The sequence below is a fragment of the Microtus ochrogaster genome, unplaced genomic scaffold, assembly GCF_000317375.1.
Source record: "Microtus ochrogaster isolate Prairie Vole_2 unplaced genomic scaffold, MicOch1.0 UNK1, whole genome shotgun sequence".
NCBI lineage: Eukaryota > Metazoa > Chordata > Mammalia > Rodentia > Cricetidae > Microtus > Microtus ochrogaster.
In genome coordinates, this window is record NW_004949099.1 from 38,273,193 (window position 1) to 38,287,496 (window position 14,304).

General features: G+C 52.9%; 1 protein-coding gene across 1 annotated transcript in view; it reads right to left on the bottom strand.

Annotated features, from left to right (window-relative positions):
* Nucleotides 1-12,853, bottom strand: part of Plekhg6 (pleckstrin homology and RhoGEF domain containing G6) — a 15,591-nt gene extending 2,738 nt beyond the window's left edge. Inside the window, exons 1-12 of the mRNA XM_005365249.2 lie at nt 12,696-12,853; nt 11,338-11,487; nt 9,923-10,087; nt 9,448-9,543; nt 9,172-9,222; nt 8,714-8,863; nt 7,391-7,501; nt 7,087-7,236; nt 6,762-6,899; nt 6,364-6,483; nt 4,862-4,994; nt 4,660-4,775 (exon numbers count right to left, since the gene is read on the bottom strand). Coding sequence (XP_005365306.1) covers nt 4,660-4,775; nt 4,862-4,994; nt 6,364-6,483; nt 6,762-6,899; nt 7,087-7,236; nt 7,391-7,501; nt 8,714-8,863; nt 9,172-9,222; nt 9,448-9,543; nt 9,923-10,087; nt 11,338-11,487; nt 12,696-12,833 — 1,518 coding nt within the window. The 5' untranslated portion in view covers nt 12,834-12,853. The remainder of the gene's footprint in view (nt 1-4,659; nt 4,776-4,861; nt 4,995-6,363; nt 6,484-6,761; nt 6,900-7,086; nt 7,237-7,390; nt 7,502-8,713; nt 8,864-9,171; nt 9,223-9,447; nt 9,544-9,922; nt 10,088-11,337; nt 11,488-12,695) is intronic.
* Between the last annotated feature and the right edge of the window lie 1,451 nt (nt 12,854-14,304).

Genomic DNA, 14,304 nt, shown 5'->3' on the forward strand with positions numbered 1-14,304 from the left:
AGATCCGCCTGCCTCTGCCTCCCGAGTGCTAGGATTAAAGGCGTGCACCACCACTGCTTGGCTCTTGAGAGTTTTCATACAGAATAGAGCAGTGACAGCCGAGAGGTGGCTTCCAGTGCAGCTCCATAGGCACGGGCTGCTTTGTCGCACACCATCACCCTACAGTGAGGAAAGCATGGCCGTGAGCTCATCTCACAGCCGAAAAGACCAGACTCAGGAGCCGCTACTGGCCAAGGAGGCCACGGAGAGGAGAGCTGGGTGAGGATGCTTCTTAAGTCCTAGTTCAGTGACTGCAGGCTTTGGAAAGGCAGCCTTGAGGGGCCGAGAGTTACCACAGGAGGACGGTGTTGGGGGAGACAGCAGAGCCTGAGACCGCACAGGGGAGGGGGTAGGAGGAGGCTTGGCATGAGGGTCGGGGTGGGGGATGCCAGGGGCAGAATGAGCATAGTATTCATAGGCATGGCTAATAAGGTACTCACAGTGCTTCCTAGCTGGCAAAGAAATGGGCATAGGCTGGGCCTGATCCCAGCATTTTGGATCATGGTGGAGTCACACGAGGCAGGTGGATCTCTGAGTTTGAGGCCAGCCAAGTCTACATAGAGAGTTCCAGGCCAGCCAGAATTGTACGGTGAGACCTCATCTCAGAAAGCAAGCAAACAAGAAAGAAAGCAAGCAGGAAGGAAAGAAGGAAGGAAGAGAGGAGAGGAGGGAAGAAGGAAGGAAGGGTTGTAGCTGGAGTCTTCTATCACCCCCCCCCCAGGTATCCCCACCACAGCGACTGCCGAGGGGCTGCATCTGGCATGGAGTAGGGACCTCAAATGTCCCCCCAACCGTATACAAGGTTCTGTTCTGACTGATGCTAGGCTAGCCTGGTGGCTCCCTATTTGTCCTTTCTCATCAGCTAGGGGAATGTGAGCCAGCAGCCCTGGGACCCCTAGGCTTCTCCAAAGCTTCTGTAGGAGCATGGGAGGGGTCGGTCAGGACGAGACTTGTTGGAGGAGGGGTGAGCAGGCGTAGGAAAACCGATATCAAGTGGGCAGTTCTAACTCTCCTTCCTCTGGCTTCCCAGCCACTGAACCAGAAGAGAGGGGAACCCTGGGAAGGGGGGGTGGGCAGGAAGCTCACATACCAGGTCTGTTCCCATGCCCCTATTCCCCAGGCTTCATCTCTCAGCTCAGCGTGAAGTCGGAAAGGTATAAGCAAAGGAATGGTAATGGGGCCCGCACAGCCGGCTTGTGATGGGGAGATGCCCCTTGTTCCACAGGCCCCAAGTTTGAGTTTGAAATGGGATGGGATGGGATGTCCAGGATAGGGCTGTAGTGTGGAGGGAAAGAATGGGAAGAAAAGGGGGAAGTCTTTAAGAAACACCGGAGCCAGCATCCCACTAGGCCTGCCCCTGTCCCTCCCCAGGAAGAGCAGGAGTGGGGGATCCTAGGCAGCCAGCACGGGGCTTGCAGCTGCCTCAAAGCCTCAGCAGCGGGCATCTTCTTGGCCAGAGGTGAGCAGTACAAGAGAGAAAGCTAGATAGAATGTGGAGCCCATGAAGCTGAAGAAAGAGGGGGGCTCCTAAGCAAGATTCCTGTGGAGAATCCACGAGACAGAATGCTTCATCTCTCTGCAGTTCCGCAATCACCCACTCTCCCAGTGCCTCTTGCCTCTCTCAGCCAGCACACGGGTGCCTTCTTCCAGCTCCGCACCTCCTGCCATGCCTCTCTCCTCTCTTCACCTTCCTTCCTCCTCTGCCTTTCTCTTTTTAGTTTTGTGAAATTAAGTCTTTCTATGCAGCTCAGATTCAGAACTTGATGAATAGCCCAGGTTAGTTGTGAGCTTGTGATCCTCCTTTCTCAGCGTTCTGGGTGCTGGGATTATAGGAGTGCTCAGCCAGCCGCTCAGCCCTTTCTTGTAAGCAGAACAATGACACACATGTGCGGAGCACCATGAAGCGTGGGGTCTCACGCCAAGGCACAGGCTTGTCAGCTATCACTGAACCACAGGTGAAGGCTAGGCTGAAATGGGGAGTAACTTGCCAAGGACACAGGGTGGGCTCTGGACTCTCCACAAGTCTCCCTGCTTAGTCTTCAATTGGCCCCACTTTCATTTCTTGGCCTCTACCCCTGAGGGTTCTTTCTGTTCCCCTCATCAGTTCCTTTTCCTCTCCCCACCACCACCCACAAGCTCATTTTCTGTTAAAGCGTGAGCCACCTCTGTAAACCCTCAAGGACCACACATCGCTAATGTTTCTGCAGGAGAGAAGAAAAACCTGGACCCTGGGCAGTGGAGGGACCAAGAGATACTCTGTCACCTGAGTGTGTGTGTGTGTGTGTGCGTTTGTGTGTGAAGTGGTGAAATGTTTGTGTGGGGTGTGTGTGTTTGTGGTATATGTGTGTATGTATGTGTGTGATATGTGTGTATGTGTGTGTATTTGTGGTGTGTGTGTTTATGATATGTGTGTGTTTGTGGTATATGTGTGTTTGTATATGTGTGTGTTTGTGGTGTGTGTGTGTTTGTGGTGTGTGTGTGTGTGTGTGTGTGTGTGTGTGTGTGTGTGTGTGTGTGAAGATTGATAGTAGTCCACAGGAGGGTGTTCTGGATGATTGCAGTATTTCAGGTTTTGAGTTGCCGGGAGCCTTGCTGTAAGTTTGGTCACAGGGTAGAAGTGATGCTCCTTTGGCCACCCCGCAGAGACTATCAGTATATGAACACCAGTAAGTTTCACTGGCTCCCAGATGTTCCAGAGGGAGAATGTGGGAGAAGGGTTGTGCTGAGAGTGGGAACCAAAGGAAGGGAGAAATCTTAGAGGACCGGGTGATAAAAGAACGGTCTCAGATGTGGTGATGCAAGTAAAACTATGCACATACATGTGCCCACCCGCCACACAAACAAATGTACGTATTACTCCCTGCGGCTGAGGATGGAGCTCAGAGGTCATGTACTTTGCAGAGTAGGAAAGAGGCTCAGTTTGAGGCCCAGCTCTGCTAACCAATAAGACAAAAATATGGAGCCTCTCAAATCTCCGTCTCTCTTTGCCATTCTGCTCCCACAGTGGGTTGACCGGCAGCCTGGAGGAAGCGAGGTCGGAAACCTAACCCCCAGCCACCATAGACATGCCCGCCCTTAGTCGGGGAGGGGTCTCTGAAGATGTGAAAGGACCTAAGGTGGTATCTCAGGTGGTGTGTTTTGCACTTGCGTTGGATTCTGCGGTGCATGTCTGCTGTCTTCATAAGAAAGGGAGGGAAATTTGGACACCAGTATACAGAGGAGAAAGTCAGAGATGGGGAGTTGGGGTGTTGCTCCAAGTCAAGGGTTACTGAAGCCATCAGTGGCTGGGAAGAGTCACAGGCTCTGCCCTAGAACCTGGGCAGGAAGCTCAGTTCTGTCAACGCCTTGACTTTGAACTTGTGGCCTCCAAAGTGGTGAGGAATTCTGTTTCTGGATTGTTTTGTTTTGCGTGGAACTGTGGCTCAATAAACTCCAGGGTCTTATTCAAGCTAAGGACACACTCTCCCACGGAACTACACCCCAGCCCGGTTTCAGGTGTTTTTAAGCCACTGAATTTGTAGTAACTATTGCAGCTTTACTAATCTCTCTCTTTTAAACTCCTGCTTCTATCACATAGATCTGCCTTCATCAGTACCCTGTTTAAAACCTCCACTGGCTCCATATCGTCTATGGGACAAAGTTCAAGTTCTCAGCACGGGCCTATGGCATGACCTCCTGTGCTCACATTTATACACCATGTCCTGGCATTGTCAAACAAACATCCTGCTCTTTCCTGCGTAGGCACACACGGGTGCACCCACCCACACAGTCATGTGCACACCACACACATAATACAATACACGACACACAGACTGACAGACATGCAGGCAGACACACAGACAGACAGACAGACAGACAGACAGACAGACACAGGGTGGCGATAGGAGAAAGTGTGGCAGACAGCCTAAGAGGACATGACATGGTCCTGCATGGTCTCAGCTGAACTCTAGAGTTTGTATAACCTTTGGCCAGCCCTGATCCCTGCCTTTAAAGTGAGAGATGGACCACCTTGATGCCTTCCTAGCTCTGGTTCTCTTGACACATGTGACTGTTTCCTACTTCTGGATTTTTGTATTTGGCATCCCCTTCTTCCTTTGCTCCCCTGACATACTCCTGTATATCCCCCGTGCTCCACTGTCGGTCTGGAGTCATGGCTTGACCCCTTAATCTCCCTCAGCACCATGGCTTTTCCAGCAGGCAGGTGGGGCAGAAGGCTTGGCCCCGTTCTCTGTTGCTGTCTTCTGCGTATTCACTTCGCTATTTGTACTCTGATGACTCTAATGAGCTGCAGCGCAGATTTCTGGAGGGCAGGAATGCTGGGTTCATTCTTTTCCCTGGCACCTAGCCCTAGTGCCTGTCCCCAGAAAGAGCCCCCTGGGTGCCTGAACAGAAAGAAGATGAAGTTTAGAAATTCACTATTTCATTGTAGTCAAACCACTAGGGTGTACTCTAATAGCTAACTCAGTAGCTGGCTGTGGGCTTTCTTGTACTCTGTCCTTCTCTGGAAGGCACCCAAGTCTGATCAAGTCTGCACCTGCTCTTAGCCCAGCCTCTCTGCCCTCCTTCACCCCTCTGAGCTCCAGGGGCACATGCTCACCCTTCTCCAAGGTGGCCACCTACCTGAGCCTGCAGGATCTTCTCCAGCCACCGTGCACGATCGTTCGAGCTGGGACAGTGCACCGTAAGGGCACTGGAGACACACTGGAATTCAGTGAGGTGGATCAGCAGGAAGCTGTCTGCATGGACAAGAAGCCCTGCTGTAAGGACTGGGCCTCATCCGACCCCAATCCTGACCCTCCCTCCTCTGGTAGAAGAGACATACGGGGATCTCGCAGTGGTCGGCACACCAGTTTGTCCAGCATGAGAGGGGGTCGGATGACCTTGGCTCTGTCTGCCCTGCGCTGCGGCTTGGTGACCAGGAGCACATCAGAGAAGAGGAACAGGTATACATCCAACTGCAGGAGAAAGAGGCAGGGTCAGCCTACCCTGCTGGGATCTGGGCATCTGGGGATGGGGGAGGGATTGGTCTGGGATCCTGGCTCACTGGCTGATACAGTGAGCAGAAGGACGAGGGCAGAGCTACTGAGAGCCACAGCTGGGAGGGCATTGCCTTGGTCCTTCTCTTGATTTGTAGGCAGGGAAGGGGGGTGCCTCAAGGTCATACAAACCACGGGTGTGCAGGCAGAATCAGAACCACGTCCCTTTGCCCAGCCCACCATACTTTCTTCCATTGCTGTTTTGTGTGTGCTGTGTGTGTCATATGTACGTGACCGTGTGGGTGTTTATACCAGTGTGCCCGTGTGCAGAAGAGAGCAGGATGCTAGGTGTCTTGCTCTAGCACTTTCTATTTTACTGCTTTGAAATTCAGTGGACTGGCCATGGAACTCATAGGATCTGCATGTCCTACCCAACAACCCTGGGGCTACAGATGCAAGTAGCCGTGCCCAGCTTTCTTTCTTTCTTTCTTCTTTCTTTCTTTCTTTCTTTCTTTCTTTCTTTCTTTCTTTAACATTTATTTTATTTTAGTGTGGGTATGTGCGTGTGAATAAAAGTGCCCGTGGAGGCCAGAGGTTTTGGATCATTGCCCCAGGCTGGAGTTACAGGCAGTAGTAAGCCACTTGACAATGGGTGCTGAGAACTGAGCTTGAGTTCTCTGCAAGATTATCAGCAAGAACAGTCGGGCGGTGGTGGTGCACACCTTTAATCCCAGCACTGGAGAGGCAGAGGAGGGTAGATCTCTGTGAGTTCAATGCCAGTCTGGTTTACACAGTGAGTTCCTGAGCAGCCAGGGCTACACAAAGGAACCCTGTCTTGAAAAAAAAAAAAAAAAGGAAAAAAAAAAGACCACCAAGCACCCTTAACAACCAAGTTGCTTCTGCAGCCATAGGCTCAGTTTCTTATGTGAGTGTAAAGGATTCAAACTTAGGTTCTCATGGTTTTAGGTTTGGAGTCCGTTTGGTAACCTACAGCTCCTTGACTTTTCTTTGAAAAGTCTGTATTTTTCTATTTGATGTGTATGGAATTTTGCCTTTGCGTATGTGTCTGTATACCACATGTTCGTAGTGCCTGGGAGACCAGAAGAGGTGTCCGGTCCTCGAGCTGGAGTTACAGACAGGTGTGAGCTGCCACACAGGTGCTAGGAAGTGAACGTGGGTCTCTGCAAGAGCAGCAAGTGCCCTCAACTGCTCAGCCACCTCTCAATCTCCAAGTCCTCGTGTCTACAGCAGCGCAAACGCTCTTACCCACAAGCCCCCTCTCCCGGCTTGTCGCCTCTCATCCCGCGTCCTTCCGTGCCCCGCTTCCCCTCTTTCACGCGGTTCTCACCTTCCCTTCTCGCCCTTCCTTCACACGCACGGGTCCTTCCAACAGTAGCTGCCTGGTGTGCTCAGGAGCGACCCCTAGTATAGGAGTCATGAGATCCAGGGTGGAAAACGGACGCAGGTTCTAAGGGACCACAGAGGAAGCAGGAAGGGGATTAGGACACCAGGCAGGTGTGCCTTCCCATCCCAACCTAGGGTGGCTCCTTGTGCTGCCACCGGCCCATTCTTTCTGTACCTGGAGCCACAGCAAATATCCCAGTGTCCCCTCTTTTCTCTCCTCATTTACCCTTGGGACAGGCACTCAGTGATAGCACTCAGGTACATAATGTGTTAGCCTCTGTCCTCTCCTCGCCAGGCTTCTCCTTCATCTACTTTCCTGGAACCTGGAGCCCCTTTCCTCACCTTCTCCACCTCCTCGTTGGAGGGCTCTAGCACCTCATAGGGTCCAATGCGCTGCGCCGCAGCCACCAAGCTCTCCAGCTCTTCACCCTGGCGGACCTGCCCGTTTATATGTCGCAGGAAGGACTCCACAGCTGCAATCTTGGGATGGGAGAAACAGAAAGAGGCACAGCTGAGCCCAGCTTGCCCACCCAGCGGCAGTCACAGCAACTAAAATAGGCCTAGTCAGTCAGCACTGTGTGAGGAATGAGACCTCAGGGATCTCCGGAGAGAGCTCTTACTGCTCCCCACCCCCTCGCCACCTTCTCCCCCACACCTGAGTACCTACCATGGCATTCAGGGCCTCTTGGGCTCGGGGCTCGGGGCTTCTCTTGAGTACAGCCTGCAGCAACAGTGGGTACTTGGTGACGCGCTGGTGGGGCTTGATGAGTAAGTCACCCAGCGTCTGCCTTCCGGAGCGCTTGTGTTTCTCGCACCACTGCGGGGAGAGGGGGAGGAGGGGGAGAGCTCAGGAGCCTGCTGAGACCCTCCCGCCTGCACCTCCAGGGACTGCCTCAGCCTTGCACCCAGCTGAAGCCTGGCCTGGCTGTGTCATTAAACCCCTCCAGCCTCCAAGTTCCATGGCGCCCCACCTGCACGAAAGTGTGGAACAAGGGGTTCGTGTCTTGCTGCTCCCGAGCGTAAGCCATGGTCTGCTTCACTCGCAGGCAGTACTGGACATACGGCTGGAACCGCTGGCCAAACTGGAGGAACAGTTATTGGTTAGGCTGAAGCGGGTCATGAATTGACCCTGGCTGTCGAGCATGGCTGCTGAGGAGAGAGCCTCGCACAATCCCGAAATGAAGTCCCTGCCAGGCTCTACCTCCCAGGACTTCTCCTGACAGGTCCCTCATTTTGTGCTCCCGAGAAGAACGGACACCCTGAGAGGCAGGCCTTGGCTACCCCTGGAGTTCATTCTGCCCGTGGCACTGGCTCTGCCTGCCCCCCTGGACTCACTCTCCTGCCATCAATAATTCAACCTGACTGTTTTCAGGACGCTGGGGCTCCTATTTCCGTGACCTAAAAGTTGTCCAGAGGGCCTGCTCTGAAGGAAGGAGGTGCCAAAGGTTCCCTGGAAACTGCGCCCCTCCTCCTTGCTTTGTATCCCATCCCAACGTTTCCCGCCGGCCCAGTAACACTGTAACACTGTGGAAGAAAGACCAGACCCAGGCCCAGCTCTCCTTCTCTTACCTCTCCACACTCAATGCCCCTGTGGTCTTTCACTAACCCCTCCTGCTCCCACCTTAGTGCCCCTCCCAGGCATCTTCTTACATAAGCACCATTCTTTAAGAGACATTTAAAAATCTTTATTTTATTTTATGTGCATGAGTGTTTCGTGTATGGGTGTGCATACCATTTGATATCGGGTTCTCTCAGAGGTTAGGTCAAGTCCCCTTGAATTAGAGCTATGAACTACCTTGAAGGTCCTGGGAACCAAACCCAGGTCCTCTGCCAGGCCAGCCAGTGTTCTTAACTGTTGAGCTACCTCACCAGCCCTTTGGGCCTCATTCTTGCACTTAGCTATTTGCTGATGGGTCTCAAAGGAATAATTAATATTTTATAGCTGCTAAGAAGTGCACACTTGTTATTATAGCACCTGGGAAGTTAAGGCAGGAAGGTCTTGAATTTGAGGCTAGCCTGGGCAACATTGCCAGACCCTACCTTAAAAAAAAAGAGAAGAGAGAAAAGAAAAAAGGAAAGCAAATACAAGATTGTACAGCTGATGAGAGCTCATCCCTCCACCCCCAACGTTTCATGTCATAAGGGACTCCAGAAAGAGCAAAGAACCTTCGAAACCGGTCCCACTTGTGGGATCGAATGAAGGAGATGAGGTTGTATTTCGGAGCTGGGGTTGTGCCCTGGGGATCCTTTTGGGCTGACTTCATCCTGCTTTTTCTGGGTATCCCCATACTCACTGTCAGGAAACCATTTTGCAAGCTCACAGGGTCCAGAGGCTGGCCAGAGGTTCGAGTCTCTTCCAGGACGGGTTGCAGAACCTCCTCCCAAAAGCTCCGGTGGGCTCTAATCAGCTTGGGGACGGTTCCAAACAGAGTCTCAGCTGACACCTGGAGGAATGAGTAGGACTTAGTACCAGACCTTTGTCGGGTCACAGTCAGGAAGGGACCGGACTTTCAGCTTTAGTGACAGGGCTGAGATGGAAGGGAAGAGCCTGACAATGGCCTGGAAGACCCTAGGTGGTCGCTCAACGCTCAACCGCTGTGGCGCCAGAGGAGCTAGGGGCCTACTGCCTGCTGGGAGTCTAAAGCAAATGGGAAGTGTAGGGGAATCAGGAGAGTCCCAGAAAATGGGGCTGTGGAATTCGCTGTGACTCCGCCCCCTATTCTTCCCCCCTCCCCCTCACGTTCCCACTCACGTCAGTCAGTAGCCCTACTCGCTGTAAATTCAGCAGTCCAGCTGCCAGGAGCTAGAGGCAGGGAGGACAGGGGCTCAGCATCTGGTCTCCCTTCTCCAGGCCCTCCCCAACCCCACCATCTTCTCTTTCAGACCCTGGAGCAGATCTGAAATCACGGCTTGTAAACTTGCCCCGCCCTCCCCCTCCCCCATCCCAGTCCTTCTGCTCTGGGAGAAGGCCGATAATACTAAGGACCCAGGTAGGGAGGAGATGAGGTTGAAGCTGAAGGTGGCTCACATCAGTCATGATCTTGAGCTTCCTCAAGAAGATCAGCTCCGTGGTCAGGAGCTCCCACAGCGCTTCCTGCTGGTGGCAAAGCTCCCGGTTCATCTCCTGAGGGGGACAGTGCTGGTTCACTTGGGGAATGCTGATAAGAGTAGGTGCCATTTGTTAAGTGCTAGATCCGGGCTTCTGGTGCCTCTCTACAGGACCTTCTAATCCTAACCAACCCTCTAGTTGGTAGGTAGCATCACCCCCATTTTCCATATGAAGCAAGTGAGGCTTGGGGAGGTCCTCCACCATAACCAAGACTTCACTAGTTGAGGCCAGAGCTGGGATTTCAACAAGATCTCTAGAAGCTTTCCCTCTAGATGCCGTATCCCAAGGCCTTTGCTTTTCCCAGGGCAGACGTGAGATGCATGTATGCTTGTGTGTATGCATGTGTGCAGGAGGGTATAATGTGCTCTGGAGACACAGATCATTTCAAACCCACCTTGTGTCCAAGCACCAGCTCCTTCCAGGACTTTTCCATGGTCAGGCCGCTGTCACCTCCGTCTCCTATCTCCCAGTATCTCCGGTCCTCCGGTGGTAGACGGGGCATCCCAAACATGCTGAAAGTGTGCAGTCTCACCTCCAGCTCATGGGCCCTGGTGACTTCCTGGGAGAGCAGAGAAGGTGGTCAGCCTGGTACACCCCCAACATTTGGTGCCCAGGCTCCGGAAGGGCTGTGTGCGCACACATGCATATATATGTGTGCCTGGCATGGCATGAATAGGGTCGTTATTACCCAGGAAAAGAAGTTACACTTTTGCCTGCAGGAAGGTCCCTGGGTAGAGGGGTTTGAGGGAACCTCCCTGACCAGAATGACACCTTCTAGAGGTTTCCTCACTCAGAACAGAGTAAGAGTCATGTTTTTCAGAGTGGTCTTTAAGATTTGATTTTCTTTATTCAAAAAGAAAAAAGAAAGAAAGAGAAAAAAAGAAAAAAACCTGTTTTGGGTTGAGCTGTAAATTAAATCCAGTGCCTTCTGCACTAGGCAAGCCCTCTACCACTGAGATACACACCCCAGACTGAGGAACCTTCAAGTAAGGACCAGGACAAGACTTAAGAAAGCATGGCCTCAGGTAACAATGACATATAATGGATGCGTTTCTGTTTGTTTTTAGATGGGGACTTACTATGCAGTTCAGGCTAACCTTGAACCTGCAACCCTTCTGCCTCAGCCTCCTGTGTGCTGAGACTATAAATGTGTATCCCAATACTTGGCTCAAAGTGGAGATATTTATGAAGCATCACACCTTAAAGTTTATAACTGCTTTTGGCACCAAACAATGTGGGAAACAATAATTAATTCTAAACCTCACTCTACCCTTAAGTAGACATGGAGAAGCAGTAGGGCTCACAGCTGGGGTGAAGACTGGCGGGGAAAGTAGGGATGAATAGATTATGTCCGGCGCACACATTATCTGGTAATTTCCAAAAGCTGGGAGGGAGTTTAATATTAATAATTTATCATAGCTGGGTGATGGTGAGCACAGCTTTAATGGGCACTCAGGAGGCAGAAGCAGGCAGATCTCTGTGAGTGCAAGGCTAACCTGGTCTATAAAGCCAGTTCCAGGACAGCCGAGGCTGTTACACAGTGAAGCCCTATCTTAAAAAACCAACCAAACAAACAAGCAAACAAGTAAACAAAGTTTAGGCTCATGGGGTCCAGCACATCGGTCGCATACAGAGCTGGTTCTTTGGTGGCCTCTGCACAGAGCAGTGCCTGTGGGAATTCTCGAAGGTGCTTGTGGTCAGAGGCTCCCTGCCAGCGCTCGGTTCATGGAGTTTCTGGTCTTGGCTGTCTCTGGAGGCCATCATGGCTGGGGTTGTGAACACTGAGACAGAAGTAAAGAGGATCCTTACCTTGAGTTTGGGGGAGTGAGGTGGGCCAAGCCCAAAGTGACTTCCGTGCCTCTTCTCTGACTCCGGTTCCCGAAGCGTCAGAGGAGATGGGCCTCGGGTCTGGCCAGAGCCCTTGGCAAAAGGGACATAGAGGCGTCGGCGACTAGGGTCCTGGGGAAAGAGGAGGCAGGGGAAGTTCTGGAAGTACCAGAAATACTAGAGAGGCAGACGGGCTCTGGACATGATCCCTTGCTCCTGCAAGGCGGGCTGGCTCACTACTCTCATCCAACCAGTTTGGTGTGAGCTGCCGCTGCTGCTTTGAGTCACAGTGGCTGCTGCCAGGCAGGGCAAGTTCAGCTGGGCAAGGGCAGGCCTGCCTGGTTCCCGAGGGAACCCGGAGGTAGAAGCTGAGGCCTCCTGCAAAGTGGACACACAGGCACACACATGCCTGGGCTCTGCTGTGGGTATCCAGCTCCAGCTCACCCAGCCATCCACAACACCCTCCGTGCCAAGGGCTCACAGGAGCGGTGAACGATATAGGCTGTGTTCTGACTTCATTCCTTTGTGGACAGCTAGCCTCCCTCACACACACACACGTGAACAAGAGCTCACAAGGATGCAGCCTCCTCCCTAGGGACTGCAGCTAGTGTCCTCTGCCACTGGGAGTTGCTGTCCTTCTGTGTTAGAGGTTGGATGAAGCCTTAGCCACAAGTCTCCTCCCAAGGCAGGCCTGGTCACATTCCTTGTCTGCCTTGGCCTGAATTACCCCACATACTTCTTAGTGTCTCTTTCCACCCTCTCCCTGGGAGCGTCCCCATCTCCAGGGAGGCAGGGAATGTCCCCAGCCAGATGTAGACCTGCTCTTAAGGAAGCACTGAGGGCCGAACGAGCCTAGGCCCTGGCTTTCACACCCCTTACCTCCGCTAGGCTTGGAGGTGAGCCAGGCAGGTGGAGCCAGGGGCGGGACCAAGGCAGTTCTTTCCACTCCCTCCTCCCTGTGAGAACCGGGGCACCCTGAACCTTTGCTCTTCTTCAGTCCTGACTCAGGGAGCTTTTGACTCCTCCCAGCTTCTCACAAGTAGAGACTGAGAGATGTCTTTCCCACTGCACTAGAAACTCAAAAATGCCTTACAACCCTTCCTCTGTGGGTGTGGCTCCATCGGGCTCCTGCCTCTGTCACTCTGTTGTCTGGGGCTGGGTGTGAAGTCCTGGGATCCCAGCCCAGGCATGGCCCTCCTCTCCTAGCAACCCCGGAAAGCAGAGGAGGTTAAGGGACAAGAATAGAGCAGCCTGAGAAACTATAAGGGGACAGACTTCAAAGCCTTTGTGTCCTCCCTCCTGCCCCACCCAGGTCACCTTCCGGGCACAGGCAGACTTACCAATACAGGGCCTCCTCTGGGATAGATATTCCCAGCAGGGCTCTGGGCAGAAGTCGAATGTCGGCCCCCATAAGTCTCAATTCGGGAAGCAACCAGACCTTGGAGGGGGCCCTCATTTGGAGGACTGAGGGCTTGCATTACTTCTATCTTGGGTTACCCCCAGAGAATCATAGCGCCAATGCCAGGGAGAAAGGGGGTTCCCTTTTCTGCAAGACAGAAAGCCCAGACTGGGTTAGTGAGGAATGTCTCCATGGGTCAGAGGACAAGGACAGACAAGAGGACAGAGTCGGGAAGAAGAGGATCAGGTGGTGACTACTTGTGGGGAGGTGAGGGGTGCATTAGCTCTAAGCTGGTGGGGGGAGGCAGGTCCAGGTGCATGCTGAGTGGGAACATCTGCCTCACATTTGGGAAATATTCCTACTTTGGCCTCAAAGGATGCTGTAGTCACGGGAGCAGCTGGGAGCAAGGGTCACAGAAAATCTCTAGTGCTCTAAATAGCCCCAGGTAGAAGGCGTCCTCTTGCACCTAGATACACTCAGTCTCTTTCCTGTGCTACCTTTGACAACGCAGCACGAACTCCACAGACGGGAAGAGGTGGGACTGACTAGGGACAGCCAGGTGGGTCTCCCATGTTGGAACAGACTATGGGCTAAGGATGGCTTTTATTTTCTTTCCTGATTTGAGACGGGGGTGGGGGTGGTAGTGGGTCTCATTACATAACCCACACTGGCCTGGAACACACATTTTAACGCAGGTTAGGCTGCCTTTCAATCTGGGTTTCCCCTGCCTCAGTTTCTAGAGTGCTGTGATCACAGACATATTCCATCATGCTTGGCAGCTTTTACATTTTTAAGCAGTAGAGCAAAGTAAAAGGAAAGATGTTTGGGGGAAGTGGGCAACACACACACACACGTCTCATTCCACGAGCTACAGCTAGTTTGACCACGGCACAGGAGCCACCTTTACTGGATGGCTTGCTGGCTCATGGCTGCTTCCTTCTCTTAGTTGTACTGAGATCCAAAAGGCCAGAGAAGTTACATTCCTTTTTTTTTTTTCTGTCCCTTTACTGAAAAGTCTGCACTCCCCTTACCTGGACCCCCAGGGCCACGCACACACTGGTGAAGTTGGGAGAACTGTCAGACAGGGTCGTTAGAGGCGAGCCTAGCAGCAGCAGCAGCAGCAGCAGCAGCAGCAGCAGCAGCAGCAGCAGCAGCAGCAGCGCTCTGGTCTCCTACTGTCAGTCTTCCCCAGCCTCTGAGGACACCACCATGGAGCTGGAAGTCAGATGCAGGACTCCACCCCTCCTTCCTAAACCTGGATGGAAGACCCATCCCTTCCAGTAGGCAGGGCCTGGAGGGAAGAGGCCCTTAATGGGAGTTGGGCTCAAGAACACATTACAGGGGCAGGTTTCCCACCAAGTGGGCCTCTTTGGCCCTCCATTTCTCTCCCCTGAGTTTCTTTGACTTAGGCACAGAAGAGATTGCTCATTCTGTCTCCCAACCCCGCAACCAACAGTCCTGCCCCTGAGGTCAGCCCCCCTCCTTACTATCCCTTCCCACTTCCACCTTCTCCATCCTTTCCCAGGCCCAGCTCCCCACCCCCTCCTCCT